We start from the raw sequence: 15,736 nt of genomic DNA on the forward strand, positions 1-15,736 counted from the left end.
TATATATATATACATATGTGTGTGTGTGTATATGTATTTTATTGAAGCATAGTCAGTTTCCAGTATTGTGTCAATTTCTGGTGTACAGCATAATGTGTCAGTCATACATGAGCATACATATATTCGTTTTCATATTCTTCTTCATTGTAGGTTACTACAAGATACTGAGTTTAGTTCCCTGTGCTATTATACAGTATGAACTTGTGTTTATCTATTTTGCATATATTAGTTAGTATCTGCAAATCTCAAACTCCCAGTTTATCCCTTCCCACCACTTCCCCCCCAGTAACCATAGGTTTGTTTTCTACTCTAATTCTATTTCTGTTTTGTAAACAAGTTTGTTTTGTTTTGGTTTAAATTCCACATATAAGTGATATCTTATGATATTTTTCTTTCTCTTTCTGGCTTACTTGACTTAGAATGATGATCTCTAAGTCCATCTATGTTGCTGCAAATGGCATTATTTTATTTTTTATGGCTGAGTAGTATTCCATTGTATAAATATACCACAGCTTCTTTATCCAGTCATCTGTCAGTGGGCATTTAGGTTGTTTCCATGTCTTGGCTATTGTTAATAGTGCCACTATGAACATTGGGGTGCATGTATCTTTTTGAATTAAGGTTCCCTCTGGATATATGCCCAGGAGTGGGATTGTTGAATCATATGATAAGTCTATTTTTAGACTTTTGAGGAATCTCCATACTGTTTTCCATATGGCTCCACCAAACTACATTCCCACCAGCAGCGTGGGAGGGTTCCTGGTTTTCAAATGATTAATTGGAGGGCAGGGCAGTTAAGTGACTTGCAAGGTTACTGGTTATTAGCACCATCTGTAATGAGAAATGAGGTCTGCATTCACACACTAGGCACCTCACCCTTCCCATAGAGAAATAGTACTACCTCAGTAAAAGACTAAGTTATTTTCCATTTATGTGTTAAGCTGGGAAATCCACACAGTACATCCTGAAAAGATTTTTCAGCACACAAAGGTTCCACAGGATCTGGAAAACAAAGTGGCACCTAAGTACTCATTCTTCAAAATGTTCTGTTACTAAGGTTTTCTTTTTATTAAAAATTGATCTCTGCCCCTTCAATCAAATTTCAAAAGTTATTTTATAAGTGTAATTGCAAAAGTGATTTTATATTAGGAGTATAAATTCATCTGAGAAGGGGAGCAGTATATTGGAGGAAAAAGAAATCCCACAAAAGTGAAGCAGAAAAAAAAAAACCCTCCTAACCTTCCATTTATGTTTATTTGGCTTTTGGCAAAAAATGCCAAGACAATTCATTTGGGTTAGAGTAATCTTTTCATCCAGTGGTGCTAGGGCAACATGCAAAAGAATGAAGTTGGATACCTACCTCATGCAGTGTACAAAAATTAACTAAAAATTGATTAAATGTGAGGGCTGATAAAGCTCTTGGAAGAAAACTAGGAATATGTCTTTATTATTTTGGGTTAGTCAGTGGTTTCTTAGATGTGACAGCAAAAACACAAGGAGCCAAAGAGAAAAAAGGTACACTGTATTTCATCAAACTTAAAACCTTTTGTGGTTCAAAGCATACTAATGAAGTGAGGAAACAATCCAGAAAATGGGAATAAATGTTTTCAAATTGTATATCTCATAGTGGACTTGCACACAGGAAATATATATACTAAAAAAACTTTGGTAGCTCCACAATAAATAGAACCCACTTTTTCTTTAATGCACAAAGGATTTGAATAGACATTTCTTTAAAGAAGATACACAAATGGTCAGTAAATACATGAAAAGATGCTCAGCATCATTAATCTTTAAGCAAACATCAGTCAAAAGTACAAAAGGGTACCAGTTGACATCCACTGGGATGGCTAAAATAGAGACATACATCAGGCGTTGGCAGGGATGTGGAGAAATTGGAACCCTCAAACAATGCTGGTGAGAATACAGAGTGGTACGGCTGCCTCGGAAAATAGTCTGGCAATTGCTCAAAATGTTAACCATAACATTAGCACATGACCCAGCCATTCTACTGCTAGATATATACTCAAAATAATTAAAAACATACGCTGGAACAGGTTCATGTACATGCCGTTTTCACATCACCACTTTTCACAGTAGCCAAAATGTGGAAACCACCCAGATGTTCATCAGCGGACGAATGGAGAAACACAACGTGCTGTAGGCATACAGTGGAAGAGCATTCAGCCACAAAAAAGAAATGAAGCCCTGACATGTGCTACAGTGGGGTTGCACCTCCAGAACCTTACGATAAGTGAAAGAATCCAGACGCACACGACCACGTGTTGTATGATTCCATTTATATGGATGTCCAGAATAGGCAAATCTCTAGAAACAGAAAGTAGATAAGTGATTGGCAGGAGCTGGGGGTTGGGAAGAAATGGGGAGTGACTGCTAATGGGTACAGGATTTCTTTTTAGTGTGATAAAAAAATGTTCTAGGGGAGAGGGTAACAGCTCAGTGGTAGAGCGAATGCTTAGCATGCACAAGTTCCTGGGTTCAGTTCCCAGTACCTCCAATTAAAAAATGTTCTAAAATTACACTGCAGTGATGGTTTTACAACTCTCTGAATATTGCATTATATGCTTTATGTATACCATTGCATTATACACTTTAAATGAGTGAATTGTACAGGGTATGAATTATACCTCAGTAAAGCTTGGGAAAATATATTCCATCATTCTGAGGCATTAGAGAAGGACCAGCTGTCTTCTATAACTTAATATATCAAACAGCACGCTAGTGAAATGAAATAGAATTTAAAATTTTGAGTTGATTTTGAAGGAGGGCAAGGGGAGAAGGCATGAACCCTCATGGGCACAGAGGTAGACCTTTTATTACAGATGACTCAGAAATTGAGAAAACAGAGAGGGCAAATTTGGAAAAGGGAAGAAACAAATTGGACAAGGCTTTGAAGACAGATGTGAGAACCTAGGACAGGGCCCAGGAAAAGCTGAGAATGTACCTCCAGAAGAAAGGAAAGTTGGCACTGAGGTTGGCAGGAAAGGTCTTGGGGTACAGTGAGGTATCCAGGCTCTTTATCTCTTTCAAAGATGATTCTCCTTTGGTCACTGCAGGGAAATTAGCTTCTGGGACAGAGCGGTAAGGACTGCTGAAGTCTACAGACTGCATACAAGAAGCTGTTCTTAGTTTTAGCGGGTGGGTTCAATGATTCTAGTTGAGAGTTTTGGTTATGTGGCGAATGTGGGAGGGTAGTAGTGAATAGTTGCCACTGAAGAACCATAACCATCATGTAAAATCTCAGAGGCTGAAGTCAGTGTTGAAATTAAGGCTCTGGCTGGTATACTTTGATGTAAGAAGAAATACCCAAAAAAGGCCCTTAAAAAATGTCATTGAGAATGACACCATTACACCATACTGAATAATATATAGACTGTATTTAGTATCATGTGATGTCAGGAATTGCTACTGCATATTTTTGTGCAGTTAGACTTTTTGTGATAGGTTGGTTCTTTCTAATCGGAAATGAGGTCACTATTAATTACTGTGTTTAAAAAATGTCTAATTTTTACATATCAAGGATTATCAGGAGAAATTTAACTCGTGGATTTTCTTGATAGTGTACTATTTGTATTTTATGTACTGGGAATAACATTAAATCATTGAAAGTGTCAAAATGCTGGTTTTCTCAAGTGGATTGGCTATGTCCTGGTCTGTACCTTCAAGAATTTTTTTTTAAAAGACCAGTATTAATTGAGTATATATCCACAAGAAATTAAATAGAAGAATACAATGATTTTCTCATCTGTTCATTTAAAGACTCCATCTCACATTTACTGAGCCCATGCCATGTTCTGTGTGAGGTGCTGAGGATGTAGAGGTGAATTAGACTCAATCTGTCCTCCTAGGAATTTGCAACCTAGGAGTTTATAGTAATAAAAATACTTTATTAAACAACTGATCCTGAATTTTTGAAGTTTATAATTTTGGGGTAGGCATGTTTAAATCTTTTTAAAATTGAATACATCTTTATCAGCACTAACCTTGATGGCCATTGAGAAGTTCGACTTCTCACATCAGTGAGTGGCCCTTGGAAAGTGTATTTAAATGATAAGACTCACAGGCTCTCTCTGACCATGAGATATTCAAATGGTCATTTTTTCCACCATGTTTCATCCTGGAAATGTAATTCTAAATTACTTCAAGTGAAAAAATTCCTGTGCTCGTTTTTAAAAATTTCCTGTCTTGTCCCGTTTGGCAAGTCCCCAAAAGGCAGTAAGAATATAAAGGTTTATTTCACTTTTCTGATGAAGCAGGAAAGCTCCCATTCAGAGGTCTAGCTGGTGAGGTCTAATGATGCTTCATCCAGAATGACTGAAAGGCCGAAAGTGAGACTCAGCCACACGGGCAGCAAGTGTACCATGTTCTCTATACCACCGTCAGGGCAAGTGACGGTCTGCAAATTGAGCCCTGCATAGCACTTGATATTTCCAATGTGTGTATGTATCTGTGTGGATTTTTGTGTGTCCAATTACCTGGAGATCGTCATTCTAAGTGAAGTAAGTCAGAAAGAGAAGGAAAAATACCATATGATATCACTTATATGTGGAATCTAAAAAAGAAAAAAAGATAAACAAACTTACTTACAAAACAGAAACAGACTCACAGACGTAGAAAACAAACTCATGGTTACCAGGGGGTAAAGGGATGGGAAAGGATAAATTGGGAGTTCGAGATTTGCAGATACTAACTACTATATACAAAATAGATAAACAACAATTTTCTACTATATAGCACAGGGAACTATATTCAATATCTTGTAGTAACATATAATGAAAAAGAGTATGAGGGGAGAGGGTATAGCTCAGTGATAGAGCACATACCTAGCCTGCACGAGGTCCTGTGTTCACTCCCCAGTACCTCCAGTAAAAAAAATTAATAAATAAGCCTAATCCCCCCCAAAGAAATAATATATGTAAGAATATGAAAAAAAAGTATGTGTATGTATGACTGAAGCATTATGCTATACACCAAAAATTGACACAACATTGCTAAGTGACTATGCTTCAATTGAAATAAAAAAAAAAGAAGGGGGAAAAAAAAAGAGCACTTGCACAGCAAAAAATACCTTCAACGTGCAAAATAAAAACTTTGAAAGATACCAAAAGTGATACTGGGGAAATTCATTCCCCCCCCCCAACTCCCCAGTACCCCTCCCCAGAGGCAACAACTGTTACTATCTTTCTAGAGATACTCTGCCAGGGCATTGCTGCCAATCTATTCTTTTTCCTTCCAAAGCCCAGCACTTTATTTCAGACAGTTGTATATTTTAAAGTATCCAAATATGAAAAGCAAGCAACAGTAGTATGTATGGTATGTTTCCATTTTTGCAAATGAGTAACAGGAGAAGAAAGGTGCTGTGCACTGATGGACAGTGTGGGTGGTTTAACCCTGGTGGGACCGTGTCAGGTGTGGGACTGGGGTGGGGCAGGTTAGGAGCCAACACCGTATGAGGTGAACTTTTAAAAACAGGAGCGTATAATCCTTTTGTAGTAAAAATACAGTTTTAATGTAGAGACAAATTCTTAAGAGGTCTCCTGAGTGCATTTGTAGGTATGTGTGCCAGGAGCTGGCGTTTCTCTAGCCTTCAAGTGTAGCTGGTTATCCTCCTAAGGCTTTAGTGAGTTGTCGTCTGTCCTTACTTTGAAATAAAGATACCAAGTTAAAAATAAATTCTTAGAGGAGAGTAGTTTTTATTCGGGCCAAGGAGTCTTGACAAATAAGTCAGCCCAAAGATGGGGTTAGAGGGTTGGGGTGGCAGACACATTTAAATCATATACATTTTATCTCCAGTCCCTAACTAGTTGAAGTGCCTTGTTTCCAACTTTTATAAAATGGCACGAAATCGATACAATGGCTGAGAAAGTACTGAGCATGGAGCATTTCTCAAAAGTAACTTAATATACTGTTACTGGTGGATTTTAGAACTTAGTACTCATTTAATTCTATTTCCCTGAGTGTATCTTCCAGTAAGAGTCAGTTATATACCAGGATGTTTGGGCCAGTAAATTTTATTTCTAACATTATTCATAAATATGAGAAACATGAAAGGAATCTCAGGGTCCATAATAGAGGAACGGTTAGCTAAATACTTAGGCGGGGAGCTTGAGCTCAGATGGTTTATGGAAGGACTGTTACCCATCAGTAAATAAGGGTTTTGAGGCTTAGGTGATAACATGAGAATGACATAAATACTCCTGCCTTAGTTTGTCAAAAATGTGTGTATATGTTTATTTGAGGGTAATACTTTTCAAGATTTTCAAGGTTTTTACAACAAATATGTACTAACTCATTTAGAATTATGAAAATACTTTATATAATCTTCATAAAACTGGTAAAGAAAAGAGCTATTATGTTTGGATTTGTCTTCTTTTTAAGATATTGGTAGGAACAGTTTTCTTTTTAAATGATTTCCTTCCCTCTCAGAGGTACTTAGAAGAATTCTTGGATTTTAAATATTGCCAAAAAGAATTTTTTTTTAAATTCTGTTTTTGTATCATACCTATTTTATTCTTTAAAATAACTGAGGATGAGCATGGATAGGCAGTCACGTTTTCCTTTGGTCCAATGGAATTACACCCACTTCACTGCTCAGAGAATAGCATTTATTATTGGGCTTTATCAGTCTCACTGCGACCACCTTCGGTCACGTGTGTCAGTCTTTTCTCTCATGGGAGCATCTTTCAGTGCTTTCGTAAGTCAGTTTCCTGCCTTTTTGGTTTTGTTTTGTTTTTGTTGTTTCCCAGAGTTATTTTCTACTTTAAGGCAAAATAGTTTAGCATTTTAAAATTATATTAGCTTTCCAGCCAAGTCATTCAAAAGCCACAGGGAGGCTTATGGATCTTTGATAAGGTGTTGTGTGATGTATACGTGTGTTTAGTATTAATGACCCTAAGTTTAAATGTTCATTATATGCTCACTGTGTATTAATTATGTTATAAGTCAGGGACAAGTGGCATTTGTGTATGTCTGCTCTGTGAATGCGAATCAATAAAATATATGAATACACATCCTGGTGGTAATGTAAAATACAAGCCTCTTGTGTGTGTGTCTGTGTGTCTGTGTGTCTGTGTGTGTGTGTGTGATATAATAATTCAGTGTGCTTGAAGTTCAAAGTCAGGCAGAGGCAGTGGAGTAAGTTGCAAAATAGCCCTTTCCTTGAAGCAAATGTACTTTAGTACAAAACAGACCTCTTAATGTTAGTTTTACATTTCTATCTGATGGAATCTAAGGTTATGGAAACGACTGTAAAAAATAATCGGTCTGAAAGATGCCTGGATGCAGAAATCTAATAGAAAAATATTTGAGAATAGGGCGCATCGGCAAGTGCAACAGATACACGTCCCTAAGCACCATGTGGCAGGGATCAAAGCATCCCATGACTTGGCTCTGAGTGTCCAGATCATTACCTATTGATTGGAACCCCCACTGGAGGATTAACCCCTTCATGGTCATGCTAAGTTTTCTTTCACTTTTGGTGTCAGTAATTTTAGGGATAGAATCTTCCTGCCACTATTAATTTTTAAGTGAATCATCTACTTGGATATATTTGTCTTTCTGAATTATTTTCCTCTCAATAATTTAATGGCACTGTTCTTTGCTTGATAAAATTAACTTGTGAAACGATTGTACAATTATGGGAACACTGTTTGTGGTGGAAGGCAGGAGAAAAAAATGTGTAATATTCCAGGTAGAGAAGAGCAAGAGAATCTTAAAATCAAGTGCTGATTTAATAATTTTCATTATGTAGATTAAATGATAAGTCTAGCCTTTGAAAGACTCCTTTGCAGTCTGAGAGCTTGGCCTCAAACAAAAGCCTGTCAAGCATTTTTCATACATGGTGGTACATTTCTAAGATTGGACTGTTCACGTGTTGAAGTTTCACTCTTGCTTGTAAGTAAATGACAGCGCAGAAGTCAGTAGTAAATTCCACAGGAAGAGGAGAGTGCGGTTGGTTCATGTCCACGTTTGGCCACGTGGGCGGGCTCCTCTTGCCTTTTTGTGTCTGGTGGGATGGTTCCAGGAGGCAAATTCATTCTCTTGTCCCCCGTGTATTTCCTTTCAGTTTGCCCAACGAGGAGCATCCCCATAGCCATCCTCTCTATGGACACGGCGTTTGCAAGTGGCCAGGCTGTGAAGCAGTGTGCGAAGATTTCCAATCATTTCTAAAGTAAGAATGATTTTATGTTGCTTTCTTCTTTTACATAGCCATCACCTCCCACTGTTCATGCTTTTCCTCATGAAATGCCTTTTTGATGGAGGGTTTCACACCACCATTTTGAAAGCAGACTCTAAATCACCAGGTCTAGTGCACAGTCATAGGAATAATTACAAAATCTATCGAGGGTAGCATTGTAAAGCAGAAAAGATTTACACTTAAGGGCAGTTTTGCTACTCCTAGTAAGAGCCTGTGTTTACTAATTTTTTCAGAATGACAGTGTATTAAGTAAAAATTCTCCCCATACTAAGCCGAGGAAATGTTACCAGCTGGATTCTTCTCTTTCTGTATTGGTGTTGACTTTTGTTCAGATTCTTGTCCTTATAGGGAGAACAGAGTATGTTTAATTCCTGTAGTTAAAGTATGACTAAAACTTGGGTTATCCTATTTGAATCTGTACCACTGATAAAGTATCGCTGTGAGTAAATGGTACATGAATCCTCTCACAGCTGAAGGGAAACGCGTCTGCCCTGCGTCTTAATATTTCCCTTACCTATAGAGCCTTGTCCTTTAAAAATACTGAGTCTAAACTGCCCTGCATTATTGACATCACATAAATATATTCATAATATCATTGAATCATTGATGTATGAACTGAGTATAATACTACATTATATTTAATATATTTATATATCATGCAACAAGCAAACATGCACATATAAAACTCCTGTATGTGTAAGTGCATGACGGTTTGCAAATTGGGTGTTGGGGGGTGGCGGTGTTTCCCTCTGGCTTTTCTGTCTCATTCAAGCCCCAGGAAATAGAGAGTAGAGGCAGACTGATTTACATGCAGGCCTCTGATTTTGTATGGTCTTTGTATTATTAGAATAATCTCTATATCTAGCTTTATGGACCTAGATACAAATATTTTAATAAAGCCACCCATAGAGATATCTCTCGTGTTACCTGCAAGTGGTTTTGGTGAATATCATTTTTTGATTAATGAATAGAAGCCTGTGAATCTCATTTCATAGCTTCCCAGCTTTAATATTTTATTTCGAGAGCATTATTATGTGGTCATTAAAATCTTAAGTACTCAAAAAAATTTTTAAACAGATATTTCAAATCGTTTCTAATTATTAGTACTTAAGAGCACTGATACTTTATTTTAAATTAAGCAACAGCCCTTAAGAATTATGATGATTCAAGTTAGTGCTACAGGGCTTTGTTCTCTTAGAAATCACTTATTGTAGAATCCATGTTTTGTTATTTCCTGATCATTTGCCTAATTGTATTTAGACAGCGAAAGAAAAAGATCCTGGCAGGAACCACTTTTGAATTCCTATTGCACCTTCTGTGCCCAGTGCCAGCTTTGATGACTATCTTGCTGTTCCTTTCACACTTCTATAGAATGGCCAGTAAACATCTATAAATCTGATTTATTTTATAAAATCTCTAGAACTATAAAATCGCTATCAGCATTTGGTGACATGTATCAATTTTAGAGTCACAAGGGAAAAGGGCAGTTTTCCAACTGACCACTTAAAAATTTTAGCTAATAAAGTATTTTCACCCTAATCCTCAAATCTTAGGTTCATTTATTACGTGAGTGGACAGTTAGGTGTGTATATATATATATTGGGAGGGAGGGGCAAATATACCTCCACAAAGAGATTTTCAGACCACATCAAGTTCTAAAGAAAAGAGTCTGAAGATAGAATAGGCGCCTAGACTTTGTTCCTATGGAAAAAGCCCTTTCCTTGTCTAAGGATATTAAGAGCTTGGCTCTTGTAGAGAAAACCACCTATTTAGTTTTCACTTTTATTCATGTCCCTCTCTTATTTATCGTGGTTTTGCACGCGACGTGATGGGTTGCTCAGTGGAATTGGAATGCCCATGGTGCTCCTGCAACTGTTGCTTATTTCCTTGTATTTATTGATTGGTGTATTTTTGTCGGGAGACTTCTGTTTGCAGACTACAGAAATCCCACTTCAACTGGCTTAAGCAGGGGAAAAAAAAAGGGGGGTTTGAGGCATGAAAACTGGCTCCCATAATTAGGAAGTCCAGTGGTACAGCCCACTGGACTGAACCCTGATGCTTGAATGAGGTTATTGGAATACTGGTTCATTGTCCCTTAGGTCTGTTTTAGCCTGTGTTGCCTTCACTCTCAGGCTGTCTTCAGCTGGAACTGAAGAAGGCAGATTTACACGCCACAAGTTTAGGATCCCAGGGTGCATCTCCTCTCCAGTAGTTCCAGGAAGATGTCCTGGGCAGACCGTCATCGGCCCAGATTGCGTCGTGTGTTCTGGCTTTGAGCCAATCGCAAGGAGGTAGTCAGGCTCGTGTCACATGCCCACCTTCAGAGCAAAAGGGAGATGTTCACCCCACAGGAGCCACGTGGAGGCTGGGGATGACAGCCTTGGTTCCCACGAGTCAAAAATGAGTATTGGAAACCAGCAAAGGGAGAGTTAAGTGTTGAATGAGGAAAGACCCACTGGAAGTCAGAGTTCTCTTGAAACTTTTCTGAGTTTACACATTGATTGGCCATATATGACAAATTCAGGATTTTGATTTTCCTCTACAGCATGATTTTAGCTCTTGGAAAAATTTTTTTTTCTTGGAAATTTAGAGTTGTCTTCAGGGTTCAAGATCTTGCCTAGAGCAGTGGAAAGTCAATGAGTCTTCTTGTGAATTCACATCTCCCACATCTCTGCTCAGCCTAAAGGTAATCACGTCGACTTTAGTGAAAGCGGCTTTACTTTCCATTGAACTGGACTGAAAGAGCCTCCATACTTCTTGTGGCTCGAGCAAAACCCATGTGGCCTCTTTGAGTGACATCAGTGGAGTCACTGTTTTCGGGAAGTGATGTTTCAAGCATTTCTTCTCAAACTGCCAGATTTGTAGACTCTGAAAACCCCTCATTCCTGGCCCCAGCCTTCTCCCCCTGTTCTCCCACTTTTGAGGGGCTCCCTAACGGTTTTAGCAAGTTGGTACCAGCGGTGCTTAGATTCTCCAAGGTGGTCTTACTCAGTAAAAGCAGTATTACCTTGACTTTGATTTAGATACTGCTTTATATATATATATATATTTTCATCTGTCTTCTAAGTTTCCTAATTTTACATTCCCCTGGTAAGAGTTTTTAACTAAATAGCCCTGAACTGTGCTTGGCACCGTGCTTGACATATTCCAACTCCATATTACAATTCTAAGTGCTTTTTTATATATAATACATTTAGTACAACCACCTTATAGTGGTAATACTGTAGTATTACTCTCGACCTACAGATAAAGAAACTAAGGCACAGTGAAGGTAAGTAATTTTCCCAAGATCACACAGCTAGTAAGAGGTGGAGTCCAAATCCAAACCCAGACAAGTCTGGCTTCACAGGACTTGTTCTTAGTTGTTCTATGATAAATACCACCTGACTGGAGGCAGTTCATTTTATTAACCATATGCTTTCTGCTTAAGGCAGCAGGTGCAAAGAAAGCTTTGAAGAAAGGCAGAATGGGCAGTGAAGCCACTTGCTACGAGGGTGCTCTCTGAGCTCAGTATCAGCACGTGTGATGTGGGATGGTAATGATAACCAGCTCTTAGGGTTGTGAAAATTAAAAGGTGTATTGTGTCAAGTGTCAGGCCCATAGCAAGTACCCTTGAAAAATATTAGTACTTCTTATCTACCTAAGTATATTTTTAAAAGAGAAATTATTGAAACTCTCCAGATATCTTTGACCTTGTCCCTAGAGGCTGTGGTGATGTAAATCTTTGATGTGTTAGAGGAGACCGTTCTTTGATACAGTTTTTAACCATTAGTTTCCGGACAAAAGTCCCACAGAGTCGAACGTGATCCTAGGGCAGGGGTGGCCAGCTTTTCCTCTAAAGGATCAGCTGGTAACTATGGTGGGCTTTGCAGGCCAGCCCGTCTCTGAGACAGATGCTTAGCTCTGCCTTTGTAGCGCAGAAGCAGCCATAGGGTGCCGTGTAAGGTTTGGGCGTGGCTGTGTCCCTTGGACTGGTGTGCTGACCTCTGACCCAGTGTGAAGTTTTTGGGTGTCACTAGGTTTTTAGCTGAGCCACAGTCTGGCACCCCCTGGGCACGGCTCTCCTGGTCAGCTGCATCTGGATTCACAGAGCCCTCCTTTTTCTTCACATTTTAGACAGCCACTTGACTCAACTGCCGCGGCTTTTGTACTTACGTGGCCTTGGGTTCTGCCACCTGGTTTTTAGGGTTCAGTTTGAATGAGAACATGACTTGGCTTGGTAACTGTTTTCCAATCTTCTGTTGCTCAGACTGGTAAGGGAGAACTTTTAGAGAGGCCAAGATCAGTTATTCAGTATGAAAAATCCCATCTGACAATAAAATGCCACTGTTAACAGAGAGACAGGTTATGAGAAGGGAGGGGGGAGACTCACAGGTCTGAAAACGTGGCCTGTTTTTTTTTTTTTTTCCTTCCTGAGGAAGAAATACCATAACTGTTGGTAAATCAAAACCAGAGGTTTGACACTCATCTGTGATCATTCTGCAGTGTTTGTTCCCAAGGTGAGGTATACCACAGGGCCCTTGATTTCAAAGATAAATACTGTACAAATAACCATCCTGTTGTCTTTCCCTCCCAGCCAGCTGAGGGGCGCTTTATCAGAACCAGCAGATACCCAGTCTTTTGTGTGCATTTATTTCCCTGTTTCTTCTCAAAACAAGTTGCAGTTTGAGTGTTGTTTTTTTTGTTTTGTTTTGTTTTGTTTTAATCTATTAACCATGAGTTATCATGTGACTGTTGTGTTTGTTGGAGCACACTGATGCCAGCAGGTACTCGGGAGAACTCTAATGAAATCCGCCAGCCCTGCATTGCTTGGAATCCTCTGATAACAGAAAAACAAAAACAAGCCCAGTACCATCCAGAGAGGTGAAACTGGGGTAGTTCTCCCATCCTCTTCCCGTCGGGATCAGGCTTTTTCTTTTTAAACGAGGTTGAAGACCCAGTCTTCACCGATAAAAATACAGATCTATAATTCTTCCCTTTTCTTTTTGAAAAAGGGCCCATACCATTCTGTGGCAAGGTGGGGAGTGGATTTGAAGGTTAAATCATGACCACATTTTCCTGTTTCTAACTTTGAATGTAAAAATCAGACACAGACCCATAGTTTCCCAAATACTAGGTACTCGTATGTGCCTGGGGAAAATACTTCCATTTCCCCTGTCTTTTTTTTTTTGATGGTCGCTGGTATAACATCTAATAAAAGCATGATTTGTGTCCTTGCTTAGTATCCATTTGAAAGGAATTTGGGTTTTTTTGTTTTGTTTTGTTTTGATTTTTTTATTTTTATTTTTATTTTTTACTTTTTGGTTATTTCTCATGTAGAAAAGCACCAGGCAAAACAATCAAAACCAAAATTCCTTTGCATGTTAGTCAGATGTACATTACTTATTAAAGCCAAAGTAAACTTTCTACGTGCTCTAATAGAAGACAGGGAGAGAAATGTTGCAAGAAAATGCCCAGCGGTGGAACTTTGACCCTTTCAAAAAGGTCGAGGGCTGGAGATGGTAAAGGACAGTTCATCACTAATTCGCTTTAAAAAAAAAATTTTTTTTTCCTGTGCATTTCACTTCTGAAAACTGTGAAGCGTTTTATGTGAAAGAAACTACTAAGTGCGCTCGGTAATGTTTTCACAAGTGTTTTTATCATGGTAACATCTTGTTTACTTTAGTTCCCGGCCTAAAACTACTTGGAACATGTTAAGAAAACATTTCGAGAAAGCCTCGACAAAGAGGCTTTTGTTCAGCAGCCACCGTGAGGCTGCAAGGATCACAAAGGTGTTAACTTTCAGCCCCTTAAGCACTTCCACATGAAATTCCAGCAACTATGTTTGTGGTTTTGGAAAAACAAAGTGTATGTTAAAGAAACCAGGTATATGCTAATACATGTCGAAGGAGGCCGGATATCATAAATTGTTTCAAACCCATTTGTGGCTCTCGGTTTGCACGCCTGAATGTTCTGCAGTGAAATTCCCTCTCCTTAGTGCAGGAGCCTGGAGCACGCCTAGAGGGAAGAGCCATCTAGAAGGTGGGTGGATGCAAAGGGAATTGTAGCCTCACCGTTTAAGTCTCCAGGACTGGGGGATGAAATGTTCCCCTGTCAGATCCCAGGTGACAATTCTTGGAGTTTTACATACTGAGCTTAATATTTTTATGGATTTGATTTTCCTACTGATCTTGCATTTTTGAGTTGTTTTTAGAAAAATAGAGGTTGGGTGGGACCAAAAACCTTTTTTTTTTCCTTCCCCTTAAAAAGTCTCTCCTTTCACCTTTCTGACATTGTTCCAGACTTCAAAGACCTTTCCAAGCCCTCAGAGGTCAGAGTGGCCTAAATACCACAGCGCCCTCTAGTGATGTATAGAATGTTGGCTGGAAAAGTTTAGACAAGTTTGCCAAAGATAACAGGCCCAATGCCACCACTTTGCTCAAAAAGAAGCAAATAAGTTTGGAACGCATTTTTTTCCCTCTTTTTCGGCAAACAGATTTTAGTCAGAAATGCAAATGAAGTGTAATTTTTCCTTGTAGGCTTTGAAAGCATTAGAAAAAATTTTGACTGTCTACTCATGGAATTCTGCATTTGTGTGTACAGCACATTGTTCCACTGTGGAGACACTGTTGTGTGTTCTCATATTTTAAGAGCCATTAGTTAGCCTAGGTATTTCACGTGATCACTTCCGGCGTGTAATTAGAAGGCATCGCTTAAGAGACAGGGATCATCTTTGCCCCATACTTTTATTGACACTGTCTACCATGTTATGGCCATGTCTAAATGGTGAAATTTATTATCAGCAGTAGTGTCACACAAAAGTCTGAGACAGCGATTCTCCTTTCAATAAAAGTAGTTAAAAACCTTTTAGAAAATCCATAATTTTGATTGCTGGTACTTCATAAATGTATAACTGGTACTTTTTAGCTGTCTCTTTAGGGAAAAATGAGTTTTATCACCTGCAGTACCTGGGTTAATGAAATTGTGTGTTGGAATTTAGCCAGGATGAAAGATGAGCTCATTCCAAGACACTAATATTGGCAACAGGTCTCATAAAAGGCTCTGACTCTTGAGTGAAGTATCATTAGATTTTTTTTATTATTATTATTTTATTTAAATTGAGGGATTAAGTTAGTTGTCATTTTCAAAGTTCCCCTACTAGCAAGATTCTCATTTGGCATCCCATTCGAAACCCAGTGACCGAAAAACCTGGACAGAGCCAAGAGAAACAGAAATGTCCATCAGTGCCTAGTCGAAGAATTTCCTTGCTTCAGATTTCTTCTCCAGTTCCTGTTCAGCCCTTTTACAAATCACGACTCTCAGCTCAAATTTGAAATAATGCTGCCTTTTTCCCCCGTGTTCCTCCTGTGTTTGATTGTTTGTGGATATTAGCTGTCCAGGAAATCCCATACTTACAGATATAAATCCAGAATGATCTTGTTTTTCCGCAGCCAGCCCAGGATGTATTAGACAGTTATGATGATTTGTTAATTTTTGTGACCTGTATTTATTTTATGTGCGCTGTATACTTTGAGGGTG

At 38.7% G+C, this 15,736-nt stretch overlaps 1 protein-coding gene across 13 annotated transcripts in view; it reads left to right on the forward strand.

The window, feature by feature from the left end:
* FOXP1 (forkhead box P1) overlaps positions 1-15,736 on the forward strand; it is a 549,916-nt gene that overhangs the window by 485,749 nt on the left and 48,431 nt on the right. For 12 of the 13 annotated variants that reach the window (XM_074344467.1, XM_010970600.3, XM_074344464.1 and 9 more), the window contains one exon: positions 8,087-8,191. The exons of the other annotated variant lie outside the window; for it this stretch is intronic. In XM_074344467.1, the coding sequence (XP_074200568.1) occupies positions 8,087-8,191 (105 nt within the window). The remainder of the gene's footprint in view (positions 1-8,086; positions 8,192-15,736) is intronic. 13 annotated transcript variants of the gene reach the window in all.

This window comes from Camelus bactrianus, chromosome 17 (assembly GCF_048773025.1).
Source record: "Camelus bactrianus isolate YW-2024 breed Bactrian camel chromosome 17, ASM4877302v1, whole genome shotgun sequence".
Classification (NCBI taxonomy): domain Eukaryota; kingdom Metazoa; phylum Chordata; class Mammalia; order Artiodactyla; family Camelidae; genus Camelus; species Camelus bactrianus.